The following is a 15,265-nucleotide window of genomic DNA, read 5'->3' on the forward strand; positions in this document are numbered from 1 at the left end:
TGGCTAGACAGACGTCTTGGCAAATTAAGCTGAATCGGTTGTGAAGGGGGGAAATTGATCTAATATTCTAATTATATTGATTTTCTCATATTATTTATTATTCAGTTACTAGATTTTGATCCGTACACATTGCATGAGGTTAACAGTTTAAAGTTTTTTATTTAGATTTTGTACTCTGTGTAATGTAATATGTTATATTTTCCTAAAAATATAATTTTATCATAAAAATTTTATACATTAATGTGATATTAAGTAAAATGTTCATCCAAGTGAATTAAGTAAAACAATTTCTACTTGCTCCCACAAATAAATGTGTTATATATTAAATATAATTTATATTTTAATATATTGTCATATATATCAATGTAAAAAAGAAAATTAGACTTTGTTCAAGTAGAAAAAGTCATGAATAATTTATTTACGTGAGAACATAATAAATAAAAAAACAAATAATTATTTGCATAAAAATTAATTTAGAGACACTAATTTTAAGAGGAGAAAATAATAATGATTGTGTTAATATTATAATGAGGATGAATCAACTTACTCAAAGAGTAATTATATCCTCATCATGTATTTTTTTTAAATATAATGATTGTATTAAATCAATAATTTTATCCATTACATTCTAAGAAAATGAATGATGAAGATAAAGAATAACCTGAAAGAGTTATTTTTAGTGTAAGTTAATCTCTCTTCAACATAAAGATATGATTTAATGTAAATCTGATTTGATTATGTTAGATTTTTTTATTTTTTTTAACTTAGCTCAAGTCTAGTCAAATAACTGATTGTTAGTTGACCACATATTTCGACACAACAAATTTTACTTAGGCCTTTCCTAAAAAAAAAACTCAAATCATATTTATAGTTAACATTTGACCTCTTGTTTTGGTCTTAACTGCTTGTGTAAACCTTTGATACCAATATAATTCTTACATCTTTCACTACTTGTCCTATTGTGAGCTACTCACCACTAATTAATTGTCATTATATAACTCTTCAAAATTAGACAAGTGATTGATTCTAAATTACCCACAAACACATCATCTCAAAATCAATTTGGATTAGGTTAGGTTTTATTTTCAAACATGACTCAAGTTTAATCGAATCAACAATTATTGATCGACCACATATTTCGGCTACATGATTCTAAATACCAATACGGGCCTTACATCTTCTGCTACTTGTCATAATGTCAGCTACTAATTATTAACTCTTATTATGGACTCTTAACATTAGCTAAGTTATGGATGCTAAATTTCCCACCAAACACATCATCGGTCACATTAAATTAACTCACATGAAAAGTATAAAACACAAATAATATTCGAATTAGAAATTGACATTAACAAGGTGAGAAATGCATGAAAACTATGTCCAACAAGCAACTAAAAAAATGAAAATATCCCAAAATCAACCAAAAAATTGATTGTGAAACTCACTTTTCAAGCAATTTTCATCATGTTTGTCTTTTTGTTTATTTAACATTAATTGTGTTCCATAGTTTTCATATAGGTGAATTTAATGAGAAAAATTTCACATTTTAAATCAGTCAAGAAAGAATTTAATATTATGTCCCAAAAATGAAAATATCAGTATTTCAAAAAGGATAAAAGTGTTGTAAAAACCATTACTTAAGGAACCATTTTACAAAAAGAGATTGAATTATAACCTAAAATAAAGTACCACATGAGTAATTTAGCTTATTAATTTCTCATATCTATGCTAGTAATCACCATTGCTGCTCATCATCGTGACATCTGGACAACTACTCGAGAAAGCTGGTATCACATTCGGACCAGCATCCTTCTAAACATTGTTATGCAAGTTTTTTCACCTATTCTGCTTTAAGATATCATTCATCTCATTTGTAACCTTTAGGTTACCTTGCTTAGAATGTAACCAACATTTGAGGGATTCAAGGTTTACACTAGCAACCCAATCAACAAATAGGTAAGTAACTATCCTTTCCACTGACAAAAATCAAGGAACATGTAAGGGAACAACGTCAGAGATCAGAAGATAACACTTCTGATGTAGTTCTTTCGCACCTATCCTTTGAGGAAGCCCAACAATATAGCATTATTCCACTAGTGGATCCAACTAAAAAGAAGATAATCGTTGCGGTGGAGTACTCTTGACAGCTCCTATTCTTTGAGGAGGCCACACAACATGGGTAACCCTTCCCCGAATTAGGGCCAAAGGAATCTGCAAACATATTTACCAGGTTACACCAAAATTAAATGAAAAATCATTAGCCATTAGACCATTACCCACATTACAGCATAAACAAAGTCAACAACAACAAATCAGTAAATATTTTCTGTCAAATGTAGCATTCCTAACAACTTAGCATAGAGTAGATGCTGCACATGGAAATTAAAACAATAAAAACAACAAAGCCTTATCCCACTGAGTGAGGTAGGCTACAAGAATTGCACAACTTCATTTGGCTCAGTTAATGACCAAAGTTTTGCACATGAAAATTAATTTTTTAAAAAAATTGTTTAGTAATTGACTGATATATTAATAGCCGCCTAGATGTATCAAAAGACACAGCTACTACGCAAGTTGAAACAAGCGGAATGTAAATTAGTAAGTTGATCTGGTGGTGAACCAACAACAAATGGCATTTTGCTTGAATACAATAAGCAATGCAACCTAATGATGCTGAATTAATCAGAAAACTTCTAGTCTCTATTGGTTTGAAATAAGACAACAAAATCACAATAGATGATAGATGTTCATTCCTTTTCTAGCAATAGAAGCCTAACTGGTCAAGTTTTGCCTGTTAATTATTATGAACCGTGATTTATCTTTTGCCCATCTGTGACTGAAATCTTGAGTTTTTTCTAAGAATATAATACTAAAGTATGATTGGGGAGAAGTCCTCATAACCAACTTCAATTCTATATCCTCAACCAACCAGACTACTAAAATGGTAAACATGTCGAAAGTTGGCCACCCAATTCTCATTTTAAGCATTATCCCTTGACATGGGACTTGTTTTTCTTACTTCATTTTTCACATCATAAGAGAAGCATGCCAGAAACTTGGTGATAATGGCAACTTACTGGTCCAAATGAATTTGAATCCAAGCTAGAAGCGGTGTTGTCTCCTTCAACCCAACAATGTCCTAATGGAATCTGAATCACATCATTGTTATGATGAGTGCCAAACCATTCACCAGGTAATGCAGCTATTCTCTTTACGTGTGTCTCCTTGTGATTTAGAGGGGAGCTACAGAAGTTTCAAAATGGCAATTACAACTTCCAAAAACAGCAATTTAGGTCTCAATTATAAATTCTGATAAAACACAAATTATCCTATTAGTATAGTTCAAGATCGTAAATTAGCATCATTGTGAGCAAGAGCTAACCAATGAATATAAGTTACATAACAAGAGTTCATTAATGTTTATAAGCCAGATAGTATATATTCACACAATGAACCATCCACTGCCAATAACTTCTACTGAGATGCAATATTAATCCAAAGACATGCTAGTTCACCAGGCTCTACAGCCACCAGCTAAATTATCTTCCAGACATCATATAAAAAAGGAAAATATGGCATATAAATGCAAATTTAATTCTTAAAGTAAAGAGTACAATACTTGGTAAAGGATGGACAAAAATATTACCGAAAGACCACCACATCGCCATGTGAAAACTTGTAATTCCTAAGGCAAAATTTCTCAACCAAAACATAGTCATCTGCAGTATAATTAATGGTCAAACAACAAAATCTACAATTTTAAAGTATTTTTTTCTTATGAACCCCTTAAGCAAGAAAAATACCAAAAACATCTCCCATATGAGAACCAGCTTTAGGATTAAATGTGGGAGACATAGATCCGCCTCGAACTGGAATAACTGTCACAAAATGATCAGTCACAGTCACAGTGACGATCCCGGCTGTGATGAATTTTTTAGTACAGTTCCATAGAAAACTGCTTGTCCCCATGTGTTTAGGTGCACTTCTATATCAAACATCAACTGTCTGCACAACCATAGGAAAAGGGCAACTGAAAGTCAAACACAATAAAAAATTACAAACTACCAGCAAATATTGTAGCACAATTTCAAATTCCAAAAAAGAATCAATCATTAACAAGAAATTTTACACACAAAAACCATGCAAGCAAGCATACAAGAAATTGTTTTCAGGAATGCTGAGGTAAATTCTGATATAATTCTTGATACTGTTATGTTCAGGGCTTGGACGTGGATGACTGCAAAAGTGAAAGGTTTTAAGTACTACTTTATACAGTGGATACAAGGTATAGGAGCATGCATTCAAGCACTGATTTATTAAGGGTTATGGGCATAATAAATATATGGTCATCCTGATGGTGATTTGGTTCAAATTAAATTGGTTGGGTCTATGCAGTAAGATGAAGGGGGTATGTTGGCAAAATGGTTAATAAGCTCTGTGGCAAATGACACACGACTACATGATATTTTCTGCGTGGTAGCTTTGAATTGTACAAACTTTGATGAGGGGAAGGGGTAGTTACTGGACGTATGTGGACATTCTAGGCTCTTCTGTTTTAGCTAGTTGGACCATGCTGTGTATTTATGTGTTCAAGGCGTATAAATACATATTAACCTATGGCTTGTTGATTATGCTGGGTTGCTTTTAGCAACTTTTTTTGTACTTGTACTTGGGTCTTATACCCGTTTTATTATGTTCTTTTCCAATCCAAAAAAAAAAAAGACACCAATTTACTCAAACAACAAGAAAACCTAAGTTCAACTATTCCAGAAGAGAATAGTTATCAGTTCAACATATTTTCAATGCCAAACCAATCCACCAAATTGACAAATTTCCAGAGTACTAAAGCTTAGAGGTGCACATTTCATTGCTTCTACATGTAACTATTTTGTATGATTGCTAACCCCGTGAAATGTGATCCAATGGACCCAAATAGAGGCCTTGCAGTGTAGGAAGAACATAGAGCATGTTCATCAACTGGGCATTCTGAAAATGCCAAATTGAAAGGTTCCAGTTGAAAGTGGCTACATTTATACTTTGTACACGCGAGAAAACAAACAAGATAGACTTAGACATTTGATCAAACACCTTGCGAGCATATACAAAAGGGCAAGTATCAAAGAACAAAACAAATTGTCATCGACATTAGTGATAGACTTGAACATATCAAGATATGGGTACGCTAAGAATAGAAGAGGGAGATTTAATTACTGGAATGGTGTTGTGAGTTAACAGTGACGTGAGAGTTCAGAGGTTTTCTTGATCCCCTTTCACGTCGCAGTCATCAACTTCTTCGGCAGAACGCTGACCTAATTCCAGATTTTGAGTTAGCTTCTTCAAAGTCTTCAAGATTAGCTTTAGAATTCGACTCCAGAGAGGATTTTTTTCTCTCCCCAGTTGAAGCAATTTTCCTAATTTAGTATTCGTTTAAGTAGATTGTAGACATTTAAAAAAAAGCTACTAATTTTTTAGGGACTTTTTGTAATTTTTTTTGTTTATTTATAATTATAAAAAATTGCTTTAAAAATTAGTTAGAAATTAGAAGTTCATTTATTTCATTTTTCTAATAAAAAATCTTTGATTATTTTTTCATTTATTTATTTACAAAAAAATATGATTATTTTAAAAATTTACTTTGAATGCAATATAAAAAGGTTGAAATTATAACTATATTTTAAAATTAAATTTGGTTTTTACAACTATAACCATATAAAAACAACTTATTTTATAGAAAAGCTCTAAACTATAAACTACTTTTTTGTGTATTATCAAAATTCTTTTTTAATAATTTTAAATAAAAGGGCATTTATAAGAAGGAAACTCAGTAAAAAAAAAACTAAAATTTGGAAATTTTAAAATAAGGAAATCAAGAAAAATAGAATTATAATTATTGATTAAAAAGCTAATTATTAAAGTTATGATGAAATACATGCCTGTAGATAATAAATTATAATTTTTTTTAAAATCTCCATATTAATCTTTTACATAATTATACTTTTATGCTAAAAAAATCTGAAACAATAAATACATATGTATTTTATTTTATTTTGTCATGTATTTAGGCGTGATAAAGTATATTGGACAATGAACTTTTTAGGTTGATCTGTTTAACCTACAAACTTGAATGGTAAAAAATAGGTTGTAACGACTTATAAGTTGTAGATTATTATTGTTCTTATTATTTTGAAACTTGCATTGTAGGATGGACTTACTTATACTTAGTCTTTGGTTAGAATTTCACTTCGTCTCTTTTTCTTTTTTTAAATTGTATTAAGATGGATTGGAAAATTGAAATAAATTGATATTTTTTGAAAATATTTCTTCTTCTTTCTTTTTTTGTTTTTTAAGATTTTAGCAAATCAACCCAACTTACTCCGCTAGTCCACTCTGCTTAAGGCAAGTTAAAGCCACCACAAGAAAGAAATAGCAAACAGAATGAGTCATTTTCCTTTATTTCAAGAAAAATTTCAAGAAAGAGTATTATTTTGCTTTATGTGGTTATAACAGTTGTAACAAATTTATGAAAATGAATAAGGAATTAAAGCTGACGTGCATGCTGTGTATCTCTAACGTCTTTAACACCTCATCTGTCCTTTATCAATTTCCATGTTGTTGGTTTAACATTTTTCTAGAGTTTCTTTCTTTCTTTTTGTTGCTTGAGTTGTTATCATAGATCAATCTCTTCGTTATATACTTATATTCCTAACACCGTGCATAAATCAAAACCAAAAATGCAAAGCAACACAAGTGTATCAGCCATGAACAAGGAACACTGTTTGGACCTTCAATTAATTCCAATGAAAACGAGAATAATAGAATTTTTTTTCCAAACATACATAAAAAATTAATTAAATACCAAAACATACATATCTCTTGTTATTTACCAAAACACATATTTATTATCTACCGTGTAAATTCAGATTGGAAGGACCTGAATTTACACTGTATTTTTTTTCAAAATTTTTATAAAAACCTATTGAAAATTCAAATCCTTCAACCTGAATTATCAAAGTAAATTTTATTTATTTAAGAAACATTATATTATTTTTAAATCTATTAAAAAGTATTTTTTTTAAAAAAAATCACATTGAGATGACCTAAATTCGAATCCTCCAACTCAAATTTACACTATAAATAGTAAACATGTATGTTTTGATAAATAAGGGGATATATATGTTTTGGTATTTAATTAATTTTTTATGCATGTTTGGGAAAAAAAATCAATAATATGGACTGTGATCACAAGGTAACATGTATTTACAAATGGATAAATTGCTGCACAAACTGAGAATCATAAAAAAAAAAGAAGAAATTTTATAAGTTTGAATGATCTTCTACTAATTGGCAATCACTGGTGGTGATGATATGACATGCTGAATATGGGGTCTGGCAGTGAGAGGCAAACTTTCTATGTACATAAATAGTCTTTTCAAATTCTCCTTGTTGATCGAAGCCAAGTCATTAATCTCACTGCTGCTAATGCAGATCCAAAGGTCATCAGAGTTCACTCTTTTGAGACTGTCTCGACAGAAAGGACAAGACTGAGATCTTGCATGCCTAAACCAATAGAAAAACCAAGAATCCTTGTTAGAAATGAAAAACAAGCCATCAAACAAAAACAACAGATATAGTAGTAACAAATTTACTAGCTGATACAAAGTTTGGCCTTTGCCAGAAATTATGCACATTTTACACAAGAAAAAATTAGTGACGTGATGGATGAATGCAATTATTTGACTACAGAATGCTATATGATCTGGAACATACCACTGACAAGTATTGTAACAAAATGAGACACATTAGACAAGGCTTCCAGATTTCATGTTAGCTTTAGATAGAACCACAATAATTTGCCAACTCGTCGGATTGCAATGAGTATGACCCACATCAACCCTGCAGACAAGTGGCAGATTTTTTTTCAAATATTCAGTTCTATTCTAGGCCTTGATAAATACAATAGGTTTGCTTCTATTCATCAAGGCCTAGAGCATTTCACTCGAGTACTTTGGCATCAGTCATAATCATTACATTATGAATTTTTATAAATTAATATGTTACATTCATTTGTTTTTACTAGCCTAATTCCCATTTAGAGCCTGTGTTTGTATTGCTGTTAAATTTGTTGAGCGTGAATCTAATGTGAGACAAGGATTCATGTTTAACATGCCGCGGAAAGTGTAATCTATGTAAAACAAACATACCCTTAATCATTAAAATTATTCTGTACTAAAATGTTGTCTCAATTCACTCACCAGTCTTCATAGCATTTCATACACATTGAATGATTGCAGTTGGGCAATACAACCATGCTATTCATCTCCAAGCAAATACCACACTCTTCTTCTCTCTCCATGTCAATCTCAGGAAGCTTTCCTTTGCTTGTCAAATCTTTATGCTTATACTTAGTAGCACATAGATGTTTTTGTTTCCGGTCATCAACATCAGTGATTCCTCTGTGAAGTTGCAATAAAGAGGGAAACACCACACCTGTTATTATAGTCAGAGTGTAAAAGTAATCACATTTGGATTGTGAAGCTCTTTTCCAAAAGAAGTCAGGTAAAGATAATAAAGCTTATCATATGAATGCATCATGGCATCATTTCAACATGACTATTCGCTTACCATAGAATTCCTTCAGACTGGCTTTTCTTTCATAAATGGATATGGTTGTCTTCCCATCTTCATATGCCTGTAACAATCCATATATATATTAGAGTTTAATGATTATGCGGTTGTCAGTATAAAAACTTTTACACTATCAACCAATCCACTTTTAAGATAGTTATTGTAAAAGTCAATGAGCTTATCATATGAGGTGATTTGTGATTAAGCAACAGTGTAAAACTACTTTACACTATCAGTGCATAGCCTATCTTTTCTATGTATTATCCATTGGCAAGACAACAAAACAGTAACACTGGTTACACTTTGCATCTTTTCTATGTAATGAAAATTATGTTTTAAAAGGGTATGTATTAACAAGCACATAGTGAAGAAGCAGGGAATACACCTTGTATATAAGAATTCTGAGCAATCCTAAAGCTCCAGCAAGGTGACAGTCAGTCCACTTAACCAGAAAAAGGAAGAATTGAGCAGCTGGGCTGTAGGACAATCTCATTTGGAAGCAAGCACCAGCACTTGGATACTCAGAAGCTCTGATTCAAACCATATTTAGCACAAAGAATAGGTTTAAAACCTTCGATAATGATTTTTTTTTCTTTGAATTTTTGGTTGAGAAAATTTCAATATCGAACGAAACAATGAAGAAAATGGACAGTTATGTAGATAAGCATTTAAAGTGGGCACATAAAAGATTCTTTATCTCATTTTGTTGTGCTAGTAGTAGAAGTCTACACTACAATAAGTGTTCAAACAAAAAAATTTGAAGGTTGGATCATCTCACAGCATTAAAATGCAAATAAAATTGGAAGCTAGGAGTGATACAGGCAAATTCAAGCATGTCTCATTGTCTTGTAGCCCAGTAATTTGCTATGCTTTTAAACGGCCCAATTCAAAAATTGAAAATTTTATTTGCTAATATAAAGTGAAAAATTTGAAGGGTATTTCAGCTAGGCACAAAAAGCACCATCATCATACAAAAATAAAATTTAAAAAGGAACAGTTTAGTTAACATGATTGCGCTACTCTTTACAAAAAGAGGAGGGGACATTGCCACAAAGTCAGGCATCCCTGCCACCCTACAGGAAAACACCAAAAGAATTGAACTGCCCATTGCCCAATAACCTTCAAAATGAAAACTTTATTTTAAAAAGAGGCTCAATAAAAAAGAAAAAAACATAATTTCCTATTTTGTCTTCTCCACCTCAAGCGCACAATTCACTGGTCTTTACTCTTTAATTTACACCACCTTAAGCATAGGAGGAAATTATTATAAAAAGAAGAACAAAACCATGACATTGTAAGATGCAAGGATGAACAGAACCATAAACTATAATAAAAAAAAATAGAGTTTAAATCTAAATAGCTCCATACAAGATTGCAGCCATTATAAGTTATACAACCCACAAGTTTAGCATCCAAAAGGACCTCCAATTTAGCATCTTTTCTCCAAAAAGGCATATATTTGGGAAAAGGGTAGCAAACAAAGTAACGTAAATGGTAATACAACACAATCATAACCCAAAAGAAAACGTTGTTTGGGTTGAGAATGGAAAGAAAAAAAAAAGGAAGAAATTATATTAATTTACAGTGTGTTGGCAAACTGGATGTCAGCTTCAAGAGCTTTGAGTGAATCCTTGAAAGACTTGCGCATCTTTCCTTCTCCTTCTCCTCTCTTCTTCCTCCTTTTCAGGCCAAACCCCATTCACAAACAAACTCACAACAAAAAACTAGTTACATGATAATAATAACAATAATAAACCCACAAACAAATCCCGTGACACCCTTTTTCTTCCTAGTCCTAGAACTATAGGAAATTAATACTATGTAAAACCCAACAACAAGTACCTCGTTTTACCCCTTCCTCGTACCAAACTAACCAGAAAAAAAAAAAAAAAAAAGTGAGCAGTTTTAGATGGAGAGAGAGAATGGGGAAAGTGAAAAAAGTGTTAGGCAGTTTAATTTGCTGGGTTTTCGCTTGAGCTACACGTAACTCGTTTCTTTTGTATTTGTAGTTTTGTACACTGTAGTTGTATACTGTACATGACCATAAAGTAGTAGATGTATCTCACGTCATCGTCGTGGATTTGAATTCTCTTACGTGACATTTCTCTCGTGTGAAATTCTAATCTTTAATTAAAATTAAAAAAGAGAAAATTTAAATATTATATAAAAAAAGATTTTAATGGTAAAGATTTTCACATTAGAGGATCCAAGTAAAAATTCCCATGAGAAAATCCACTTCCCAGGGTCATGAATATGTTTGAAATATTGCCCAAACAACACTATCATTTTTGTTGATTTTTTTTAAACATACATAAAAAAATTATATACTCAAACATATAATTTTTCCCATTATTTAAAAAAAAAACATACAACTTTATGGTTGGAGGATCCGAATTTACAATGTGTTTTTTTTTTTTCAAAATCCCATTGAGAATTTAGGTCTCTTCAACACGAATTCTCAATGTGATTTTTTTTATGAAGAATTAATTTTTTAAAAAAATTTAAAAATAATATAAATAAAAAATTAATAAAATTAAAGAATATTATAATATAATTTTGTAATTACAATGTAGGTATTTAAATAAATTGTCGGGTAGTTGAACATGTTATGAATTTTTTGAAGTTCAATTTTTGTTTTGTTAGTGATTTTGTTTCATTATGTATATTAATTAAAAATAAAAAAATAAATTAGTAATCTTAAAATAAATTTAAAAAAATGGGAAATGATTTTAAAAAAATTTGATGTTTCAAGGGTCACATGCATTGATCATTTATTTAAATTATTTTCTATTTTTTTAATTTATTTTAAGATTACTAATTAATTTTCTCATTTTTAAATTAATGTACATAAGAAAACAAAACCGTTAACCAAACAAAAATTAAACTTCAAAAAAATTCATAACGAATTCAATTACCTTAAAAACTTGTAATTTATTTAAGTACTAGCTAAAAAATTATATCATAATATTCTCTAATTTTATTAATTTTCTTTATTTATATTATTTTTAAATATTTTAAAAAACATTAATTTTTCTTTAAAAAATATCACGTTGAGAAATTGGATTGGAAGAATTTGAATTTTCAACGGATTTTTGAAAAAAAAAATTAAAAATACAATGTAAATTTGGATCTTTCAACCTTATACAATAAAATTGTATGTTTTTGTAAATAATGAGAAGAATGATATGCTTGGGTGTATAATTTTTTTTTATGTTTCTAAAAAGAAATCCATTTTTGTTTTCCCCCCCTTCTCTCGAGATTCATGCAAGATTCGTTTTGCTCGTTTCCACGAGAAATTCTTAATTGCTTTAATTTTGAGCTCTCTTGCAATCGATTGCATCACTTTGCTTAACAGGTGACGAGCTCTCTCGATCTCTCAAAATTATTCACAAATATTTGTTGGTATTCAGAACTTTTATAAAGGATTATATGTACGTAAGAATGGTTTAAATATGTTTTTTTTTTAATTGTAAGTCACTGTTTTTTTATTTGATCCTCAGAAGTTGATTTTTTTTCATTTTAGTTTTATAATTTATGTTTTTTTTAATTTTCATCCTTGTAAAATATTTTGTTCTTCTTAATCCTTATAGATGTAAACTCATGAGGATTCTAAATGAAAAATTAAAATCTTAAATGGATTGAAATAAATTAAAAAATACTAACTTACAAAAACTAAAAAAAAAAAACTTTAACCTAAAAACATATTTAATGAATAAAGTATTTAGGGTGTATAAACTACACGTGACATTTCAATGCACATCAGGTCTCCGTATCAATCCTGATACAAGAACACGAACGTTCATCCCTTAGTAATCGTGTTCTCAATCGATAAATTATCTCTAACCATTTAATTATTTGAATATATTGTTATCTCTTGACATGTATTCAATTATATGTAAATCTACACATTATTATTTGTAAGTAATTATCTACTGATTTTTATCTCTAAGCTATATATTATCTCTAATCTTATTTATAAGTAACATTCATATACTTACTATTATCTATAAGTTATGTCCCCATAACAATCTCTATCAACAAGGACTCATAAATATGAGGTTCTCTAATATTTTTTTTATTCACTCATTCATACTCTTCTAACTCACTTGATGAATGTGGAAGTCGTTTGTTTTACAAGTTATCCCTCTTATCCTCTTAACAAAAAAAGGTCATTCATTATACAAAGTGCAAAATTTTATACTAACAATTTATTTATATTTTCCTTTTCTTTTTATTTTTTTAATTATCATGATTAAAGTCTTTCAAGTTTTAAGATATTTTAATAAGTTTCAATTCTTGAATTTACTGTATGAAACTAATCTTTTAAATCAGAGTTAGCCGCACTTAAATATATTTTGTTACAATCAAATATTCTCATTAATTTTTTTTTATAATCTTTTTCATCACGTTACTTATTTCATTTCATTTTTTTTTCTATTTCTCTTTCATAAAAAATTAAATGCGGAGCGTTAACACAATTAATGTATTTGTACTTGTTATATGATTAAAAAATAATTAAATATACTTTTCATATTTATAAATTACTTTATTTCTTTTTTAATTTTAATTTTTTATAAATGTTTACATTTTAAAAATAATATTTATTATTATTATTATTATCTAATAGTAACATGCTATATATTATATTATTTGTCATATAAATAATTTTCTTAAGCAACATTATTAAATATATGTCATCATTAAATGTTAAAATATATTGTTTTAAAAAATAAAACTGTGAAGATTAAAATTAAAATAAAATAAAATTATATATATTTATATTAGCTAAAAATATATTTTATCAATGTAACATTAAAATTAATAAACAAACCTTATAAGATTCCCAATGGATTGAATTATTATAAAATTTGGGTTTTTAAATATAATAAGAAAACAATTAATGAGCTGATAATATAAAAAATTTATATTATCACTTAATCACCTATATATAAAAGGATGTTGACTTTGACCGTAGTTATCTAAAAAGTCATTATTATTTTCAATTGATTAACCGTGTAATAAACTTTATATTGACAATACTTAAACATTAAAGCCGTATAATAATACTATTCATTTCTGTTATTAAGTAATTAATACGATAAGATATTTACTAGTTACATATTTTTCGTTCTTCAAACTATTTTTAATAGTACAATTGAAATGATAGGACATGTTAGCGACACAAGGAACATTTCTCTTGCTTCCAAAGCTTAACAATTGAATGAAAGGACTTAAAAATATCTCTAACTTAACAATTTCTCTTTAGCCAATCTTCGTGTTTATTCAGCTCACGGTCGCTTAAGTTAGATCACTCGCATAGGGAGAGTCAATACTAAAACTTTATAACTTAAATTAGTTTAACGTTATTTTCAATTGGAAATCAAATAATAATAATAATGAAATAGACCCTATTAAATAATAGTTTAATTACTCATTTGATCCATATAATTTTATCATTTATACTTTTTAGTCTTTATAGTTTTAAAGTAATTTTTGTAATTTATATTTTAATTCTCTTATTCCTTATCGTTTGAAATTAATTTTTTTAGTCTTATAATTTATATTTTAATTTCTTTTTAGTTCTTGTGGTTTGAAAATGATTTTTTTTAGTCTCTATATTTTATATTTTAATTCTCTTTTAATTTTTACCATCCAAATATGAGTAATATTATTAATTATAATTAATTATAAAAATATTAGTAAGTAATTCATAATTAATTTATCGTGAGATAATTTGTAATAAAAAATAATTGATAATTTATAATTAATTTGTAATTATTATTTTTATAATTTTTTAATAATAACTAAAAAATAATTAAAATATAAATTATAAGGACTAAAAAGATCACTTTCAAATTATATAAATTAAAAAAAAATATAAATTATAAGAACTAAAATGATCATTTTTAAACTATAAGAACTAAAAGAAAATTAAATTATATAGATAAAAAAACCATTTTCAAATTATAATAACTAAAAGGTAATTATAAATATCAAATGAATAATTTAATCCTAAATAATTTAGGTCCAGGTTCTATTTAGTGAGAGTCCCCACATATAATTCACCTAATGCTAAAAAGTACTCAGAAAAAGTATTAAAAAAATTGTTTCTAACAATCCTCTTTATCCATATTCGTTGTTGTCGTTTTCCCCTTTATCCATAAGAAATTAGAGTGTTAGACAATGATTTGTAGGATAATTTAATGATTTACAGCGGTTGAAAAGGATGCAAAATCTCTTATGTTCAATCAATCATCTTTCTTCATTAAAATTTTAGTTAGTTAATCTTCACGCCACGACGAAATCTAATCCTAATGAAACTTATCTTTTCTCCAGAACAATTATGGATTGATGGATTCCTTGCCAAAATAAAAGATGAATTTTGGACTATACTTGCAAGTAACGTGTGAATCAGTTGTTGAAGAAGCTACGTTTCTTAACCCCGTGGATTTTAAAATGATTGTTGATTGGCGATAGAACTCTTCGAATTTTTTTTCTTGTGGTAAACAACTATTAGTACCATAACATTTTTTATAAACCATTTGTGTTGGTATTTAGCATGAAGCATTGGCAATTTCTTCTGGATAGTACGTGCCCAAGTAGCTTCTCATTTTTTGGGAATGGTTATCAACAGGGGTTA

At 28.7% G+C, this 15,265-nt stretch overlaps 2 protein-coding genes across 4 annotated transcripts; both read right to left on the bottom strand.

The window, feature by feature from the left end:
- Positions 1-1,648: 1,648 nt before the first annotated feature.
- LOC114395220 (mitochondrial inner membrane protease subunit 2-like) lies at positions 1,649-5,425 on the bottom strand. 2 transcript variants are annotated; one of them, XM_028356942.1, is made up of 5 exons: positions 5,212-5,425; positions 3,804-4,030; positions 3,647-3,719; positions 3,078-3,243; positions 1,649-2,211 (listed from the first exon to the last, which is right to left on the bottom strand). In XM_028356942.1, exons 2-5 carry the CDS (start codon positions 3,967-3,969, stop codon positions 2,107-2,109), a joined length of 510 nt encoding a protein of 169 aa, XP_028212743.1. In that variant the 5' UTR covers positions 3,970-4,030; positions 5,212-5,425; the 3' UTR covers positions 1,649-2,106. The 2 variants fall into 2 exon arrangements, with proteins under 2 accessions (XP_028212743.1, XP_028212742.1); XM_028356941.1 differs by having other exon boundaries at positions 3,804-4,005; positions 5,212-5,424.
- A 1,743-nt stretch (positions 5,426-7,168) lies between these two features.
- LOC114395571 (E3 ubiquitin-protein ligase AIRP2-like) lies at positions 7,169-10,596 on the bottom strand. 2 transcript variants are annotated; one of them, XM_028357386.1, is made up of 5 exons: positions 10,209-10,596; positions 9,011-9,155; positions 8,623-8,689; positions 8,253-8,487; positions 7,169-7,557 (listed from the first exon to the last, which is right to left on the bottom strand). In XM_028357386.1, the coding sequence occupies exons 1-5, from the start codon at positions 10,322-10,324 to the stop codon at positions 7,338-7,340; spliced, it is 783 nt and encodes a 260-aa protein (XP_028213187.1). In that variant the 5' UTR covers positions 10,325-10,596; the 3' UTR covers positions 7,169-7,337. The 2 variants fall into 2 exon arrangements, with proteins under 2 accessions (XP_028213187.1, XP_028213188.1); XM_028357387.1 differs by lacking the exon at positions 7,169-7,557 and adding an exon at positions 7,663-7,893.
- Positions 10,597-15,265: the final 4,669 nt, after the last annotated feature.

Source organism: Glycine soja, chromosome 18 (assembly GCF_004193775.1).
Source record: "Glycine soja cultivar W05 chromosome 18, ASM419377v2, whole genome shotgun sequence".
Taxonomy (NCBI): domain Eukaryota; kingdom Viridiplantae; phylum Streptophyta; class Magnoliopsida; order Fabales; family Fabaceae; genus Glycine; species Glycine soja.